This window comes from Sebastes fasciatus, chromosome 19, assembly GCF_043250625.1.
Source record: "Sebastes fasciatus isolate fSebFas1 chromosome 19, fSebFas1.pri, whole genome shotgun sequence".
Classification (NCBI taxonomy): Eukaryota; Metazoa; Chordata; class Actinopteri; order Perciformes; family Sebastidae; genus Sebastes; species Sebastes fasciatus.
The window spans coordinates 4,780,658-4,800,461 of NC_133813.1; the positions used below are offsets into that span (position 1 = coordinate 4,780,658).

At 38.1% G+C, this 19,804-nt stretch overlaps 2 protein-coding genes across 3 annotated transcripts; one reads left to right on the forward strand and one right to left on the reverse strand.

The window, feature by feature from the left end:
• nln (neurolysin (metallopeptidase M3 family)) lies at positions 1-11,344 on the reverse strand. Its single transcript, XM_074617208.1, has 13 exons — positions 11,154-11,344; positions 8,505-8,758; positions 7,521-7,669; positions 6,959-7,063; positions 6,054-6,156; positions 5,803-5,963; positions 4,195-4,330; positions 3,447-3,813; positions 2,330-2,531; positions 2,055-2,241; positions 1,839-1,967; positions 632-768; positions 1-537 (listed from the first exon to the last, which is right to left on the reverse strand). The coding sequence occupies exons 1-13, from the start codon at positions 11,207-11,209 to the stop codon at positions 382-384; spliced, it is 2,142 nt and encodes a 713-aa protein (XP_074473309.1). The 5' UTR covers positions 11,210-11,344; the 3' UTR covers positions 1-381.
• Positions 11,319-19,751, forward strand: sgtb (small glutamine rich tetratricopeptide repeat co-chaperone beta). 2 transcript variants are annotated; one of them, XM_074617213.1, is made up of 12 exons: positions 11,319-11,424; positions 13,735-13,848; positions 14,141-14,244; positions 14,512-14,587; positions 14,709-14,808; positions 15,683-15,787; positions 15,881-16,019; positions 16,107-16,169; positions 16,623-16,660; positions 16,766-16,849; positions 18,185-18,305; positions 18,923-19,751. In XM_074617213.1, the coding sequence occupies exons 2-11, from the start codon at positions 13,749-13,751 to the stop codon at positions 18,294-18,296; spliced, it is 921 nt and encodes a 306-aa protein (XP_074473314.1). In that variant the 5' UTR covers positions 11,319-11,424; positions 13,735-13,748; the 3' UTR covers positions 18,297-18,305; positions 18,923-19,751. The 2 variants fall into 2 exon arrangements, with proteins under 2 accessions (XP_074473314.1, XP_074473312.1); XM_074617211.1 differs by having other exon boundaries at positions 11,331-11,424; positions 13,732-13,848.
• The last annotated feature ends 53 nt before the right edge of the window (positions 19,752-19,804 follow it).

Below are 19,804 nucleotides of genomic sequence, written 5' to 3' on the forward strand. Positions count from 1 at the left end.
TTCCTGGGATACTTGAATAGAACAAAGCCATCGTTAATGGTTCTGTTTTATAATGCCAATGTATTTATATTTGTTTTAAGCAGCGGTGTGCAGCACTATTGCCCAAGCATAATTTCCCCTTGGGGGCAATAAAGTATATCTTATCTTATCTTAATGTTATTAGCAACACCTGTGACCAGTTAAACAGTTTGCTGTAAAGGCCAATTGTACATATCATCTTAAAACCCTCCATGTACTCCTGTACATTTGAACAAATACCAACAGGTAGAAAAAAATCAAACAGTAATAAAACACTTCAAGCAAAGCCATTTTTCTACAGACGTGGATTTGCATCCAGACAAAATATACCTTGCTTTGAAAAAAAGATTCTTAAAGAATATATTAATTTACAATGTCTGTTTCCTGTGACTTAATCAGTCCTTTGCACCGAAAGAAGGCCTCCTGACATGGGCTGCGTCCGAGAAAGGTTTTCAGCATGTCCATGCCGTCCACAGAGCCACCAGCTTCCAGAATCACCCGTCTGTACTCTTTACCAACCTGATGAAGACATTTTCCACGACAAGTGAGATGTATGCTTACAAGTAAATGGATATAATACATATATATGATGTGTAGTAGTAATCACACCCACCTCTGGATTCATAATGCCTTCCTTTTTAAAGCGAGAGAAAAAGATGTCCATGGAGTAGACTTCACTCCACAGATAGCTGTAGTACTGACCGTCGTATCCTCCAGCCAAGTGGCTGAAACTGGCTGTCATGTTGGTACCTGCAGAGAACAGATCTTTGTCATCACATCCAAATGGTCTTTGTTACAAACTAAACCATTAACACGTTCCAAAGCTTTTCATACAGGAAATGAAAATACAAATCCTACCTGCCCACAGTGGAGTATTTATTATATTCCAAATATAACATTTAAGGTATTTATTTGTCCTCATAGGAGACAATTAAATAAATACTCTCAATTCTCATCACTGATAATAATGAACATGCATTTATTTCTTTAAATATATGCTGAATAGCCAACACTTTCCTTCTAATCAGTGGCGATTTTAGTCTATTTTTAGGGGTGCTCAAGCACACCTAAATTTCATCTCAGCATCCCTAAAAAAAATAATTATCAAACCCTGTCTAAGAGGCTGTCGCGGGGTCAGACTTAACTCTGGATTGAAGATATCTATTTGGGCGAGAGAAAACTGGCATGGCCATTTTTCAAGGGGTCCCTTGAGCTCTGACCTTAAGATATGTGGAGGAAAATGGGTTCATTGGTACCCACGAATCTCCCCTTTACAGACATGCCCACTTCATGATAATCACATGCAGTTTGGGGCAAAAACCATGCAGTTTTTTTCAACCCCAAAATTGCTACAGCAACTTATAAGACATGATAGAGTATAGGAATGGCCATCATATACTTCCATCATAATGTTCTAAGCCCTGATTAATGACTAGCTTTAAAATGATGTACAACACTTCTATGTGACATATACTCTACTGCTGACCTGCTATATACTGTATTATATTTTTAATTGTCACCTGGTGCATGCATTTTGTGTTTTCCTTTACATAAATAAAGACATTTCCACCATAACTTGATGTAAGAAAGGCAAAAATTGATGCATAAATAGTCACCAGAATGCAGGAAAACATTTTTCGACGCTGAAAATTAACCAGAGGGGGACCCCCTGACCCCCCACTTAATATATGTCCCCACAATGTTGAAATGTAACCCTTGGCTGTACAAATGTCACATTCTCATTAGGGGCTGAGTCCCCCTAAAGGTCTGATCCTAGAAGCGCCCCTGCTTGCAATGCTTCTGTTGCTATGGTTACTGACCTGGCGTAGCAGGAACACCCAGGATGTCCTGGCAGTACTTTGCAAACACCTCAGCTGTATCTGCACGAGAGCTGGTGTGTAGTGACTGGTCCACTTTACCGAGGACGACCTGACGCAGGTTCATCAGTCCTGAAGAGGATAAACGAGTCAAAACATCAACAGAGTCTCTTGATTTCTGCATAAATGTTATTTTTTTATTTTAGTGAAATGTCTGACCAGTGTTGGCGACTCTGGATGCTATCAGTTTGTCGAGCAGATTGTCTGGGATCGGGGTGCCGTCCTTGTAGTGGCGGGACATTCTTCTCAGAGGCTCCTTCTCCCAAACCCAGTTCTCCAGCATCTGCGAAGGCACCTCCACGAAGTCTGTCTCCACCAGGGTTCCACTGAACTCTGAGAAAGTGGTCTGATACAAACACAGGAAAAGTTAAAGCTCTGTCATTCTAATTAATATACAATAAAATAATGCTGATGCCGTACTCACGGTGGCCTACCTTAGAACAGAGCTCATGCATCACATGACCAAACTCGTGAAAATAAGTCTCCACTTCATGGTGCTGGAGGAGAGACGGCCAACCTTTTCTAGGCTTGGTAAAGTTAGCCACCATAGCCGCCACCGGAATCCGGCGTTTCCCATCAGGTCCTCTGCAGCCGGGCTGGAGCCCGAAGCAGGCTGCGTGGCCGTACTTTCCTTCCCTGGTGGAAGATAAGGTTTCAAATGTTACACAGCAAGGATGAATAATAATATTTTAATTTTTTTTAAATAAAATTTTTTAATTTAATACATTTTTAATCTTAAAATTCTAATTTTAAAACATTTTTAATTTTTATATTAAAATTTTACTTGAATACATTTCTTTATTAATATTTTAAAATGTTACTTTTAATAATTTTTTTATCAATATTTTAAAGTTTTACTTTTAAAACATTTTTTTAATTTTAAAATGTTACTTTTAATACATTTTAATTTTAATTTTAAAATGTTACTTTTAATACATTTTAAAATTTTACTTTTAATATATTTTCTATTTTAATTTAAAAATTGTATTTTTAATACATTTTTAATTTAAAAATGTTACTTTAATTAATTTTTTTATTTTTATCTTAAAACAAAAATTGTAACACATTATTATTCTATGCTCATATTTTATATTTTCTAAGCCAGTTGTAGTAGTCTTGTATATTTAGTTATTTAGTGTATTCTAATATATTCTTTATATTGTGTATACTATAGATATATATCTCTAGTGTTGATATGTATATTTGCTGTGTATTTGTCTGGATAACCTGCTGCTGTAACACAAGAATTTCTTAATTTGGGATCAGTTAAGTAAATCTATATATCTATCTATGAATCTGAACATTGACACAAATTACATTATAAAGATCAAGAGCTCTAATCATTCAATTGATCAGTGACTATTTTGATAATCAAATTAATATTTGAAGTCATTTTTCCAAACATAAATGCCACACATTCCAGCTTCTCAATTGTGAAGATATGCTGCTTTTCTCCGTCTTATGTGATAGTGAATGGAATATTTTTGGATTTTGAACTGTTGGTCAGACAAAACAAGGCATTTAAAGGCCCTAAAGAGACACATTTTCTACCTCGGATGTAAGTCCAGGTAGAACTGGCCGATCTCCTCTCCCGTTTCAGTGTCCCGGGCTGAATAAAGCTTGACATTTTCATGCCACACGTGAGCACGTTCCACCTCTGTGAAGGTGAGACCCAGCAGCTCCTGGTAGATACCAAGCAGTCCTTCTGTCACCACATCGAGCGGGAAATACTCGATCAGTTTGTCCTTGTTCACAGCAAACTTGCACTGCTCCACTTGGTTCATGTAGTAGGGTAAGTCCCATGCGTTGATCTGTCCGTCAAACGGGCTGCCCTTCATCAAGCACTCCCGCTTCTTTAGTGCGAGAATATATTTCCTCTCTTTGACTCCAATGGGCTTCAGTGTTTCATAGAATGTATCTGTAAAGTAAAAGACACACGGTTCAATTATGTACATACTGTATTTTCATAATTTCATCATGCATTTTCTTTTTTTCCCTATATGTCTTATTCAAAGCACAAAGTCTCGCTCCCTTCCCACATACATCAGTGCAGTTCTACTTTGTGATATATGGTAATGATCATTAGCCATACATCAGTGTATGTTACACTACATAAGAGAGGCATGTAGCGCAACATTTACTAAATTACATGCAGCATTTCTCTCTTCTAATTGAGTCACATACATTTGTCCGATGAAGTTTCTTTTTCTAATGTGTCTTCATCGTAAATTACACATGTCATATATATATATATGTGTGTGTGCGTGCCTGAGCGGTAGCATGTCAAAAGGTGTCATACCTAGAAAGTCAGACACATTGCTTGCATTCTTGGCCATGTTAATCTCCAGCACATAGTTGGCATGGCTACTGTAACCAAGTAAGTCTGCAACCTTTGCTTTCAGCTGTATCAATTGTTCGAGGATCGCCGTGTTAACCTGGAAAATAAAAAAACGAAAGGCAGCAGAATAAGATATGGAGATCTGCTAATGTATACAATGGGAACATTTAACACAATATCTATAATATAAAGATGGTGACACCTGTGGTTACTGGGGTTAACTGTAAAGCTGAGACTCTTGTGGATCCAATGAGCCCAACTGTATTCATGTGTGATGATGTTAGTCCCCATAGGAGACATTTCATCGTAGTGAGATCATGTTTTTGAACTTTGACCTCGCTGTATAAAATGACCTGTGGTGACCTCTAGGATAATCACAGCCTCATGAAACTTTACAACCACAAACTAGAGACCTAGAGCATTCAGAGGGTGGATGGCTTTTCTTGGTATACTGACAATAAGGGGGTTTCTGAGCAGTTTACACAACAGAAGTGCTTGCCATCCAATCACCAAAAATGCAATTTTTTGCAGAAATCTCAAAATGTCAAAGGTTTTTTAAACCAAATCACAGCATGGCATTGTCTATGATGTTCCTCAAGGTCTTGGTGTTTTAATGTGGTATTCTGGAGGGATTATTGATAATTTTTTATCAATTCTCGAATGGTAAAAAATGCTATTTACAACCAAATTTGTGTAAATTTGTATCAACCCAAAAATTGCTGCAACAACTTATGAGACATTAGAGCATGGGAATGGCCATCATATACTTCTATCATAATTTTCTAAACCCTTATACAATTTTATAATTACATTTAAATAATTCATTCATTAATTATGTATTTTACTTATTTATTTTCCTGACAAACCTACCTCCATAGATGTTTTATATCTATGCCTACCTCTTTGTACTGTACTGCTGCTTAGTATCTGTATTGTTTGTATCATGTATTTAGTCATGGAGATATAGGGAGGGTGTGGGAGTGTTTTTAATATGAAAATGTCCTAAGAAATGTCTTATAACCTTCATGTTATAACAAAAAGTTGTTTTAATAAATCATTCTACAGGCAACAACCTACAATATTTAAGTGACTCACTGTACAATCACGGTCAGCGCGCTGCTAACCACCTCATGTTTCATCAGTCGAATGCTTTTAATATTCTAGCAGCAGGAGGAAATGCTTGGCTCGCATTAGCAGTAACTTATTACAGCTTGGATACGACCGTATGAAAGCTGATATCAATGACATCAAACGGTAGCGCAGGATTACGATCATGCATCATTTCAGCAGATATCCTTGTGTGTAGGTACGGTAGCCACTCCATACAGTGATAACTACCTTATATAGAGGTAATTACTGAATCTAAATACACTGAATGGCCATTGCTGAGCAAAAGCCACCCATAGATGACATCAACTGGGTCTGATTTAGTGAAAATCTTAAGGAGAACAACTTATCAGTGACATTATATCTCCAGATAGAGCTGCAGGTGTTTATGCATCAGCTGAAGTTAAAAACAGACAGGTCTTGCTGTGTTCAGGGAAGTGCACAGATATATGATCCAGTTACCTCCTTACACCTGCTGTGAAAAGCTGTTTCCATCTTCCTCCTGGTTTCAGGATTGTGACACCTCTTCATCAGGGGGTAGTAATGGGGATATTCAAGTGTCACCTTATACCGCCCATCTGCTGTCTTGTCCAGTCCATTGAGATAGCTATCAGCTAGCCCACCTTAACAGAAGACAGCAACAGCATACATTTAACTACTCAAAAGCATGTTCATCATAATACCAGACTGAGCTTTATGGAATATAAACGTACCCAAATCCTGCTCAGAAAAAACAACAAAGGTGTTGTCCTCATTCAGATTCTGGTTGAACTCTATGGAGAGTTCACTTATTAGCTTGGAGGTTCTTTTTATTTCCTTTGGGAGAGAAAAAGGAGCAGTCAGGAAAATGAAAACTGATTTCCAGGGTGTGACATGATTATTGAAGAATTGATTCAAATCACTTAAAAAATGATCAACTTGTCTTTTAATACACAAAATCTTTAATGTAATATACATGCAATGTATATGGTCTAGGGCTGTCAAAGTTAACGCGATAATGACGCCAACTATGTCATACTAGTTTGTCGTAAAGGAGGCTAAGTAACGCTCCAAACTTACGCTAACGTTTGGCATGGAAAAACTATTTTTACCATTTTCAAAGGGGTCCCTTGACCTCTGACCTCCAGATATGTGAATGAAAATGGGTTCTATGGGTACCCACGAGTCTCCCCTTTACAGACATGCCCACTTTATGATAATCACATGCAGTTTGGGGCAAGTCATAGTCAAGTCAGCACACTGACACACTGACAGCTGTTGTTGTCTGTTGGGCTGCAGTTTGCCATGTTATGATTTGAGCATATTTTTTATGCTAAATGCAGTACCTGTGAGGGTTTCTGGACAATATTTGTCATTGTTTTGTGTTGTTAATTGATTTCCAATAATAAATATATACATACATTTGTATAAAGCAGCATATTTGTTCACTCCTGTGTTGATAAGAGTATTAAATACTTGACAAATCTCCCTTTAAGGTACATTTTGAACAAATAAAAATGTGCGATTAATCCTGATTAACTATGTACGATTAATTGTAATTACATATTTTAATCGATTGACAGTCCTAATATGGTCTAAACTTAAGTAGCTTTAATAATCAGATCAAACATGGCATTACCTCTTGTATATCTTTAGACAGGTGCAGTCCTTTCCGCTTGCCTAATGCAACAAGTCTGTCTAAGAATCTCTTTTCCTCGGGTGAAAGGTCGTCCTGCAGCTTTTTCTATTAAAAAAATTAATCACAAGAGACAAACTTCTTCAAAACGTGCAGAATTGTTTTTTCACTTTGCTAAAACTATTCCACTTTATTTTTATGATGCATGTCAGCCAGCCAGTCCTGCTGCGTAGAATAACATTTGGCATTGGCTAACTCTGAATAGATCAGATTAAATTTCTTTCCCCGAGCTAAATAAGAACCAGTGGTGGGGTCAAATGAGGATATGGTATAAACACTTCACATCTATCTGGTTGCCCTCTGGTTGACATAAAATGTGAAAATAATTGACATAGCTACTGTGATAAGGCATCAAATCCTCACACATTACATTCAATTAGCTTCAAATCCATATATTCTACCTGCTAAGATTACTTTAACACCTCATTATTATGTTAAAGGACAGTTTTTGTATCGACCTCCCTCATGTTGTTAGTGATGTATATTCAAGTGGAGGCGTACCAACCTGCAAGGCTGTAATTCGCTTGAACACGTCTTCCCTCATACTTATCTCCACATCAAACTCAGACAGCTTCTTATCTGCCTCTGTGCTCGCCGTCCGAACCTCTTTAGAGGGACAGACGTACTGGGGGAAATCAAGAGCATGGAGCGACGCTACGGGACAGGATAAACACAAAAGACACCTTGAATGTTACTATGATTTGTGCAACATTGGGAATCATATGAAGAGAAATAGCCTGGAAAAATAAGGCGTTACTACATATTTTTCTCGTCAACAAATCCAATGAAAAGACCAAAACCAACAATAGGGTAGTCCCTACTGTCTGTGGCACTCAGCCACAAGCCATGTGTTCCTACTAAAGATCTAAATCTTGGAAAACAGCTCTTATTAAAAAAAAAAAAGGCTCCTAAAACAGCTGGGCACTGCAGTTTTTAGCTAACTTTACTCAAACAGGAATAAATAGTGCATTTGTTGGGGATTGTATTAATAAATCTAGTAAAACATGTGTGAACACCACCTATTACAGCTCAGACAGGATAATGTGATCATAGCTCTGCCTTCTACTATGGAGGGATGGGAGGACGACCTGAAGAAGTGGCCTCAGATAACCTACACTAGTATAGTGTTGTCTGATGACGTGGACTGGTCCACGCTAAAGAGAGTTACTCTCCCCCACAGAAAAGTCCTGCCTTTCATTCCGTAACGCGGTGATGTCACCAAGTAATACATTTGCATAAATGCAAATTAAGGTATATTAAATCAAATATTAAAGCATGTAAATATGTTCTAGTAGAAACCCCAAATACATGTATGCATCTGAAAATAGGCATAATCGGTCCTCTTTAATATTTCTGGACAACAATGGAGCTCTAGGGCACGGAGGCTACGCAGACAATATTTGCTAGAAGCGTCAATTCATTGTTGGTTTTGGTCCTTTTTCATGCGATTGTTGACAACAAGAAAAAGGCAGACTATAACCAGACTTACATGCATAATCCAGTTTGGCATGAGCCAAGGCTTTCAGGGTGTTTTCAACAGAAACGTTTTCTATCTTTAGAGCTCCAATGTCATCATAAACGGCCTTCACTCTGTTGATCAGGCTGTCCGTCGTGGTCCTGATGTCATCTGGGGTCAGGTCCCATCTCAGTGTGTTTCTCTTATTTCCTGCCTGAGAGCATTCTCTGGCAGATATCACCGGCCCATTCTGGATGGTCATCCTCAGGAGAGGTGTTTTAGAGACGCTGTAAAGAATTAGACATCCAAAGTAAAACAAATGTACAGTTGAGACTGAACCCAACAGGTGGTGGTGGTGGTGGCACTACTACAGTATAAGCCATAAATTCTCCAAGGTCACACTTGAAAGGTACTGTAAATTCTTTCCATGCTAAGCGGTGACCTTTTCCCACTCAGTGTAGAGTTTCAAGGCATGGCAAGCGTTTCAAAACAAGAACTAAAAGCGTGGGGTAATTTGCAAGGCAGCTATGACAAATCGCTGCCAAAACATATTAATATTTCACATTTCAAATGATAAGGAAAAATGCCACAACAATTGTTCTTTTAAGAATACCTAAATGCATTTGAAACAGTTTTCCATAATAATAATAATTAAAAAAACAACATAAAATCTTGAGATTAGATTCTTAAAGATATACCTTCTCCATTTCATTCTTTGCATACATTATCAGTGCAATATATGCCAACTATCTTTTCTCAAACACACAACTAATAAGAGTTTATAGATAGTTTCATTTTCTTATCATACTATATCTATTATTTGAGCACATGGGAGTACTGTTTTGTGATAAAATATAATGGAATCTATTACAAAAAGCAGTAGTACCACGAGGCCAAATACTAGTATGATAAGAAAAACTCCCTTTTCAGCCAAACGGTTGGTCAGATTTTGAACATTTCTTCATAATTGTGCTTAAGCATTAAGCCTTAAGAGAATAATTCAGCTGTTGTAATAAATGGGTTAAAGTGCTGGGAGGCATTTTACAGTTTTTGTCATTCACTTTGTCTTTAATTGTTATTATTAGAATTATTGTTTTCAAAACGATGAGCTCAAATCTCTGAACAATTAGTTTGTTGTTCACAACAGATTAGAATTGATCCTTCATTCAAGCAAATCACATATGTTTTGGCAAATGTGTGCAAAAGAGTGAGTACAATTATCTACAATTTGCACAATAACCACTTGTACATGACTTGCTGATCAAAACTGATGAGTTGATTCTCAGTGAGATTGTCGTCCTTTGTCGTCATTTGCAAAATGATCCATTCAATCATCAAAATATGTCAGACATGCATGTATATTCCATAAATATCTATGACATGTTCTTACCTACTGTGAGGAGGTGCAATTGGTTGTTTTTTATCAGAACTACCGCAGCTTTTTTTTTTTTTAACTGACTTTAAATGAAAGATCTAAGGTGAAATTTCTGTTTACAGTACATGAAACTCACTGCTACACAAATACAATTTACTGTATAAAGATAAATGTGCATTCCCTTTTTCTGTGTAGCTACTACAGTATTGACTTTTACCGGTTGAAATGTGAAAAAAGTTTAGTGGGATAAACAACAACATGCAGTTGGACAGAACTGACATTGTGGTATAGTGCAGTAAGGTTAGGTAAGGTTAGGTTAGGTTAGGTCGGGTCGAGTCAGGTCGAGTCAGGTCGAGTCAGGTCGAGTCAGGTAAGGTAAGGTAAGGTAAGATATGATAAGATATGATAAGATTGATCTTTATTAATCCCAATGGAAATTCTTGTGCCAGAGATTGCTCAAAATTATAACAAGTTCAAGTGTATAAAATAAAAAGTACTATTTCTAGCACTAGTGCCTAATAGAATAACAATAAAGTAAGATGCATTTAGTAAAATGAGTAAATAAGATAAGCAAAATAAAAAAGGAGCTAAAGTAACCTAAAAAAAAACAACCAAGAAAAGGAAGTAATATTGCATATGATGGACAGTGATATTGCACATAAGAATGTAAAAGTAGTATTGAACATGATATTGATATTATTTTTGTTCTCAGAGTCCGGTGTTAGTGCAAGTAGTCAGTGTCAACAAAAAAGTACTACTACCTTTCTTCAAATAAATGTACTGTATAAACACAAATGTGCATGCCCCTTTTTCTGTGTAGCTACTACAGTATTGACTTTTCCCTGTAAACTGTCACCTACTGTTGAAATGTGAAAAAGCTCAGTGCCATACACACAGGTAACAGTATTCAGCTGGACTGAACTGACATTCTGGTATAGTGCAGTAAGCAGTCAGTGTCAACAAAAAAGTAGTTACAAAACTGAGATTTATATATAAGAAAAACATTCCCAGGGTTGAGTTCCATGGTGAGAAAACATCTAAACATGTTGACCAGTACAGTAGCACTTCATTTTAGTGGCATATTGGCCAATTTAAACACAATAACAAGGTTTTAAAGCATGAATAAAATGTTTTGGGTGACCTTTCTATGAAGTGAAAAATGAGTCAAATCGATTGAGGAAAAACTGGTATATACCTTTTTATGATGACCAGATGGTAAATAAAACACTCATCAATTAGTGCTAATTGAAAGGAGTTAAATGAAGCAAGTCACACTTAAAGAAACACACTAAACTTTTAAAGCATACCTGCAAAGCGCTCTGCAGACTACAGCTCTTAACGCACACATGCTGGCTGGTTTCATGCGTTTTTGTCCGTGCAAAACACACTTTGTTGTCCTCTCTTACAGTCTGTAGATCTCAGATCAGCAGCAGCAGCTCTCTCTCTCCTTCTCTCTTCAAAATACTTCTTATATCCGGCTTGGACGCGCATGTGCAGAAGAAGACGCTCAAATCCGACACAAGCAGTCGTGATGACGCGGTAGCAGCAGCAGCAGCAGACAGCTGGACAAGAGCTCAGGTAGGTGGACGGGGGGGAAACACCGAGCAGCATCCTTTCACTAGATCTTATTATTAATTAGCTTCATGGTGTTTTGAGAGTCGAGCTTTGTTTCCTGTTATTGCTGCCTCGTTGTGACACAGATGTGTGTTTTGATTCTGTGCACAGTGCGCACAGAGCTTTGTTGTTGCATGACAAACACCTGCCAGCGCCATCAGTGGGTGCATCTCTATCAGTGAATGCATTGTGTGTTTAAAAAAATATATAATGCATGTATTATATTAGTGCATGAAAATACACATATCATCGTCTCCCCATGATTACATCACAGCTTCTGCATCACTGCATGTACGTGTGTCAACACACTGTGAGGAGGAGGAGGAGTGGCTGTGTGAGGCAGACCTCAATAAACCTAACAACGTATGGCATCAGCACGTGATGGATATATGATGTGTTTTTATCTGCAAATCATTTTGTAATAAATGTGGTGGCCTCGTTTGCCCCCTGCTGCTGCTGCTGTTCAGACAGAGAAAAAAAAACAAATTGCAAACAGCCATTTTTAATGAATGTTTTTGTTGTTGTTGTTGTAAGCAAGAATCATTTTGCTTTCTCCTGTGAGTTGTCTTGGAAACAAGAGCCAGATGCACCAGCAGCAGCATCCTATCTATAGTATTTGTTGGAGGAGATAATATAATAATAATAACATGGCTGCATTAATCTGTAAGGGGGCCCTTGGGTAAAAAAAAAAATCTGCTGTTGAGGCCATATTGTGGTGATTTGATTTAATACCACTTTATATAGGAGTAGGTACCATGTGAGCACACAGCTCCTCTATAATACAGGTCCATAAAGTAAGCCAAAACTGCACGGTCTGCATATAGCATGTGCATATTCCTTAAATGCAATTAATTAAAGTATCATAAATCATCTGACTTGCAGGGAATCTGGAAGATTATTTTGGGGCCTGTGTTGACCGCTTGATAATCCAGACCTGGTTAATAACTAGATCATAATTAATTGATTGACAACATTTAACAAACCCACATGTAACCACACACTTCATATACTGTTTATGAATAGTACCACTTTATAATAAGAGTACAAAACACGTGCTTCACTAATGCATAAGTAGTGATTCATGATAATTGAATGCATGAATTAAATGCCCTGAAAACATATTCTCTGAGTCACTTTCTTGCTGTGAGTAATGGAGTCATGAACACTGCCAAAGTTAGAACCTCCACGCAGTCCTGATGAAGCAGATTAGCAGGGTTATTAATCATTACATAGTACCAAAAGATATGTTTTACTTTGATTTCTGCTTATTTAGTCGTGAATATCTAGTGTTATAGAGGAACTATAGAAGCTTTTGCCAGGCCGCCAATGTAAATAAGAAAATTTAATACAAGTAGTATAATAAATTCCTGTTGCTCACCATAAACAAATGATCAGGTGACTATGAGTTTATGTGATCCGTTAATAGATAGTCACTTCATGATTGTTAATTCAAAGTTACTTCATTATTTACAGCCATATGCCACCAGTTTAGCTGGAATCCAGTGACGTAGAAAATGGCATTACAGATCCATGAATTTGATCAAAGAAACATCTGCATGTTGCCACATGAGCAAACGGTCTTTGTTTATGTCACATTTACTGTATAAGGGATTGAAAGTGAGTTTTAGTCATATTTGTTGTTGTTGTTGTTGAAGGGAATGATGCACTAAAACCAAAAACATCAGTTTACATTGTACTGAATGTAGAAAGAGAAATTGATGTTGTGTCAGGAATCTGATGATGAGATTATTACTAGAGATTGATTCTGTTGACTCTGAGCTAGGACTGCACAATTAATCAAAATTTTTATCAAAATCGCAATATGGCACCATATTTATTAAAGTCGAAATGTGTCAAAATACCATTTTAAATTAAATATTGTCGTGCTGCAGAGATATTCTGGCCTACTGACAATCGCAATTGCAATATCAGTCAAAATAATTGCAATTTTTAATTAAAAAAAATCTGAGAATATGCTCTACAAATACATGGTTTTGAAACGTCCTTTTCTTTACATTCCAGCTAATATGATGGCATATAAATGAATGCAGGTATTAATTAATGATCTAAACTAATCACAAAACACTCACAGTGACTTGATCATTTTTTAATAGTGAGTGACTCATAAAACTATTTGTAAAAATCCTGCATTGATTCATCCTGAGTCATGTGTTATTTATGCATTACTTTAGCATGTGTTTATATAAAGTGTCACCCTGTCTGTGTGGGCGCCTTTCTTTTTCACTCACAAACAACTTCCTGTGTGTGCAGCAGTTTCCAGGTAAAAAATGGCCGTGGAGAAGCGTCTGGCGTTCTCTATTGTGCAGTTCCTTCGAGATCAAACACATTGCGGCTCTTTGAATTCTGATGAGCAGGAGAGCCTCGAAGGTAGGTCAACTGTGCACTTATTCTTTACAAATATAGGACACTCTGCTCTTGTCCTGTCCAATTCAGCAAACTAATATACATTAGTTCTTATCTCACTCTCCTGATATCATTAAAGAGAATCATAATCAGGGTGTGATGTGTGGTGGCGTGTTTCATCCTATATCCTATATGGACAGTCTGAATGTGCAGCCAAGCTCTGACTCACCGTAATAACACCGTTAACTCTAAAAGACCTATTGTTTACCTATAATATATCTCATATATCTCAACAAATATCATCCTGTCACTGCAGTTGCGATCCAGTGTTTGGAGACGACCTTTAAGATCAGCACCAGTGACTGCCATCTCGCTGTGCCACAGCCGCTGACGGAGATATTCCTCAATTCCCTGCTCAAGGTGGGTAACATACAGAAGTCATTTTATCATCATGTATGGCTCGTGTGAATTTAGTAACACAGCTTATACAGCATTAGGATGAAGATAAATGCATTACTATTTTGATTGTCAATAATATTACTATTACTAGATCTTACTTTAAGGTGTGCCAGATCTTCTGTCAGGTCAAAATGTCCACCATAATAACGTCCTTTTGTTTACAACACAGTCACTAATTGAGTTGATGTCACTTGCAAGTAATGACTCTTCTATTTTGCATTTACTCAGAATGACAACATCACCATACCAGAGAGCTCCCCGTCTCCAGAAGACATCGAACGAGCAGAGCAACTTAAGAATGAAGGTACTGTTAAAACTAGATGTCATTATTTCATTTCTATACCTGTGCCTCGATGATAACTTTGGCCCAGTGTTGTAACCACAGTCTTTCTTTGTGTAAACTATGTGAATATTGTATTTTTTAGGGAACAATCACATGAAGGAGGAGAACTACAGATGTGCAGTGGAGTGCTACACAAAGGCCATTGACCTGGACCTGAGAAACGCTGTGTACTACTGCAACAGGTATTCACAACGTGATTTCACACCGTTGACTTTGTACTTCTGTTGGGGCTCACAGATTTGTTTACAACAGCAGAAAAGCAGAGTTGAGAGGATAGTCGGTGATGTCATGTTGACATGATGTAATATTTTGCCTGGACTAGACAGTACAGATGTTCCGATAGCATTTTTTCCTTCCCGATGCCGATTCTGATACCTGAACTCGCAGTATTGGTTGATACCGTGCACCAATCCGATACCAGCGTGATAAAAAAATATATATATATTTATTATTATTCTTTAGACACTGCTTTGTTGAATACTTGATTCTGATTGGTCAATCACAGCGTTCTACGGTGTGTTATTTCTTTATAACAGACCGTTGCTATGGGCGAAGTTCTGATGTTGGATTTCTTAAGTAAGTAGCCGTGTAATAAGCGGGATAATGTACAGCTAGCGGGTCATTGTTGTGAAAGAATCCCCTTCAGGGCGATGATAGACCCCTGCACTTCGCGTCGGGGTCGCTGTACATTATCCCGTACTTAACTGCTGAGACAAACTACCTGCAACCAGTTCTTCTTCGCTTGCTCTTGTTGCCAGTGGCAGCCATGATACATCCAGGGCAACAACAGCACAGCGAAGGCTACTGTTTTGGAGCGGCGAAGAAGAATTGATTTCCGGTTAAACAAGTTGATTTTTTTCTGGGTTAATAATTATGGTATCGGATCGGTGCATAGGCTGGCGTTCTCAGCGATACCTGATCCCGATACTGGTATCGGTATCGGAACAACTCTACTAGACAGTGCTAGTGAATCGAATCCCTTCCTTGTGCGTTATGTTTGTGAACACAATTAATTTGACAAGCCAGTGATAAATGTGAGCATTTAACACTCTGCAGGGCTGCAGCTCACAGTAAACTGGGAAATTACACAGAGGCAACTGGTGACTGCGAGAGAGCCATTGGGATCGATCCTACCTACAGCAAAGCGTACGGGAGGATGGGGTGAGTTTTATAGATAGTTTTTTTTATATAATCTGCTCCAAAATATTTCAAAGTCTGTAAAAAATGATGTGTCTTTTTAATTCGTGGCTCCAGTTTGGCGTTGACAGCCATGAACAAGTATCCAGAGGCAATATCCTTCTTCAAGAAAGCTTTGGTATTAGACCCTGAGAATGACACCTACAAATCCAACCTGAAGATCGCGGAGCAGAAGCAGAAAGAAGCGACCAGCCCAGTAAGTATAAGTGTTGTTATATAACGTAATGTATATTCCAGTTAAACTCACATATACTACAGAGTTTATGTGTTCTGTGTGCCACAGATAGCTGCTGGATTGGGGTTTGACATGGCTAGTTTAATCAACAACCCTGCCTTCATCAGCATGGTAAGTCCTAATATATGCAGCGTACATAAAGAGCCTGGCCGTGTCACTGAGGTTCCTGCTGCTCAGGGAACTCAACCGTTTGTCCTGGAGACAGGTGTCGTATGCTTGTTTTGTCTCTGGCAAGGTTAGACCAGATCTTTTCCCTAATTAGTCCCATGAGTGACAGTTCGCCCGTTAATCAACCGGGTTATTGTCTCGTGGAGAGGAGTGCGTCTGGGCCCAGAGTCCTGACTTGTTAAACGATGACACATGGGAACGTCTGCCAGGCCAAGAACGCTGCTGCAAAGCATGCCAGAGTTTTACTGCAGCAACAACGACAAGATGCACATCTAAATCAGATAGCTGTGTGTCTGTACAGCACTAGATTTCCTCACACAATTAACCAACGTAATCAGACATTAATTGTCCTTTTTAACACATTTTCTGAGACGGTGGATTTGTTTCCTTTGACAGGCTGCAAGCGTGATGCAGAACCAACAAGTACAACAGCTGTGAGTGTCAAAATGATTTCATTGCTTTTAAGAGTTGAAAAGTGCAACGTGCTTTGACTCACTGTGTCAATGTGTCAATGTGTCACTGTGTCATTGTGCGGTCAGTATGTCAGGAATGATGTCCAATGCAGTCGGGGGTCCTGCAGCGGGAGTGGGTGGACTGTCAGACATCTCCAGCTTGATTGAAGCGTAAGTACACTCAACTCTAAATGGATTAAAAGGACTGTTTGGGAGAGAGTTTTATATGAGTCATACATGTTTAAAGGAACAGTGTGTAACATTTCAGGGGATATTTTTGCAGAAATGGAATATAATATTCATAACTATGTTTTCATTAGTGAATAATCACCTGAAACTAAGAATAGTTGTGTTTTTGTAAGCTTAGAATGAGCCCTTCATCTACATAGGGAGCGGGTCCTCTTCACGGAGTCAACCATGTTTCCACAGTAGCCCAGAACGGACAAACCAAACTCTGGCTCTAGAGAGAGACGTTCTCATTTTTACGTTACCTGAAGGCCACCGTAGTTCTCCGACACTCTTGTGAAACTGCGGTAACGTGAGCCGCCGAGTGAAAAACCGCTCCTAAAGTAGTGTTATTATGTTAAGGATGACTTCTGAGCGAGGCGAACGGCGTTACCACGGTTTTGCACTTGATGGCTCACGTTACCGCAGTCTTGGAAAGGGAGGAGTGAGCGGAGGGTACTCAGTTGGTTGCAATCTGCAACCACACCACTAAATGCCGCCAAATCCTGCACACTGTAACCTTTAAATATAACATACTGAAGGAGTAATTCAACATTTTGGGGGATGTATAGCACTCAGGTCTGTACGGTAAATGTGAAGCTACAAAAAACACTTCCTTTCTAGTTTTAATGTTAAGCTAAGCTAACCATACCATCTACTGATCGTAGCTTCATATTTACCGTACAGACAAGAGAGTGGTATCGATCTAACTCTCTGCAAGAATAATATTTCTCAAAATTACGCTGTAGGTGGAGTCAGGCTTAAAGCTGCAGTCGGTAACTTTGAGCAAATATGATACCGTCATATTTGTCAGGATATAGTGACAGTTTTAGAAAAATAATGTTGTATCATATTTGCTCAAAGTTCCTGACTGCAGTTTTAAACAGAGCGTGTAATAACCCTCTAAACTGATGTGACATTTTCACCCCACAGACCCTCAAACAGACATACTGTACAGCTCAAACAGACATACTGTACAGCTCAAACAGACATACTGTACAGCTCAAACAGACATACTGTACAGCGCCTCTTTTGCTAATATTTTACCCCAGCTAACTTGGTGTCTTTTTGCTGTTTTCTGACTCAGTATCAACTTGTATTTGTGCTGTAACCTTCCACAACGTGAGGAGATAAGATCCTTCATCTCATGGGGGTGGATTTCTGTTATTTTACTGCATATAACAAACTGAACTATTTCTCATATTGCTTTTGCGTGAGCTATTGTTGTGGTGAAAAAGCAATTCAGTAGGTAAACAGAGTTATCTCAAATCTCTCTGCCAGGGGACAGCAGTTCGCCCAGCAGATCCAGCAGCAGAACCCAGAGCTCATCGAGCAGCTAAGGAACCACATCCGGAGCCGCTCCTTTAGCGGCAGCGCCGAGGAGCACTCATGATCTACTCAGGTGTTTTTATATCTTAACCCTTATACAATATATAATATTTGGGTAACACTTCATTTTACAGGTCCTTAAATTTCATGGTAATTAGGTGATAATTAGCCAGTTTGAAATTTCTTTGGAATTACTGCCAAATAATCCCAATATTTACCTCAAAATTTATCAAAAAGGACTTTATTTTAAACATTATTTAATATTTATTCCGCTATTTCCCAATAGCAGGTAATTTATTTAATACATTATTTCCATGTCTGCTGATAAATAGATAATAATTAGCATAATAACTTATTTGAAATCTCTTTAAAAAACTCAGAAGTGTCTTCTATTAGTTTTCCACCTCCGATGGAGAGCAGCGCACAGCCGCTTCTCAAGCCTAAGGGCCCTATTTTAACCATTATATGCTATTTTAGCATATCATTATTAAATAATGTTTATAATAAAGTCATTTTAGATACATTTTGAGGTAAATATTGGGGTAATTTGGCAGTAATCCCAAAGAAATTTCAAACAGGTTACTTGCTAATTATCACCTAATTAATAATTAAATTTGCAGACTTGTAAAATGAAGTGTTACCAATACTTGAATATATTTTTATCATTAACATGCACTGTTTTTATTGCAGTTTTTTTTCTCCAAGGAAGGGCAACCATACGGCGCGATTTACAATCTCTACACCCATTTCTTGAAATCAAATCCCCGGCATAGCTGGAACGAAGAGACAAGTATGGGGTTGAAGGCACTTTACTGTGATTAAAGACTTCTGGGGCGGAGAGAGAGAGAGAGAGAGAGAGAGAGAGAGATGAGGACCTGGAGAGAGACTGGACCATGAAACGAAGCATCCCACACATGTAGGGCAAAAAAACACCTTGTAAACACCTAATCATATAAAAGAGCCAAGAACTCATTCAGCCAACGGAGGGAACATGAGTAAATACTTTGTTCAGTGCTTTTACATTCTGCAGAGATCGTGTTTTATATGTGCTGAAAATACTGCCCTCGTCATGTTATGAGTTGAGGATCCTTCTGTCGAGTCATGATACATTAGAGGGTTAGGGAGGAATGTACTTTTACAGCATTGCAGGGAACATTTCAGCTTTTTTCTCATACACAATAACACATCAGGTTTATATCGCATCTGGTTCAATATTATTTTTGTAGTACTTGTTTATTCACATCACTGCTTTTCAATGACTTAACTTTTGATTAAGACAACCATGTAACTGTATAGCAGTGTTTGCAGCCTGCATTATGTTGTTATTGCACTTTAGTAAAACTAAATATCCCCCCTTTAAGCATATTTAATTGTTCATTAACTAGTAACAGAGTGTTCATTTTTGCATGCTCTTAAATCTGGTATTTGAGATCAGATGCTTTATGGAAACAAATAGGTATGCTAGGGCAGCACAATGTTTTGTCTAAAACATGTGAATAAATGTCTTGAAGTTGACAAAGTACTTTGTGTCATTTCTTAATGAAAAACGTGTGACAAATTATGGTTTTATAT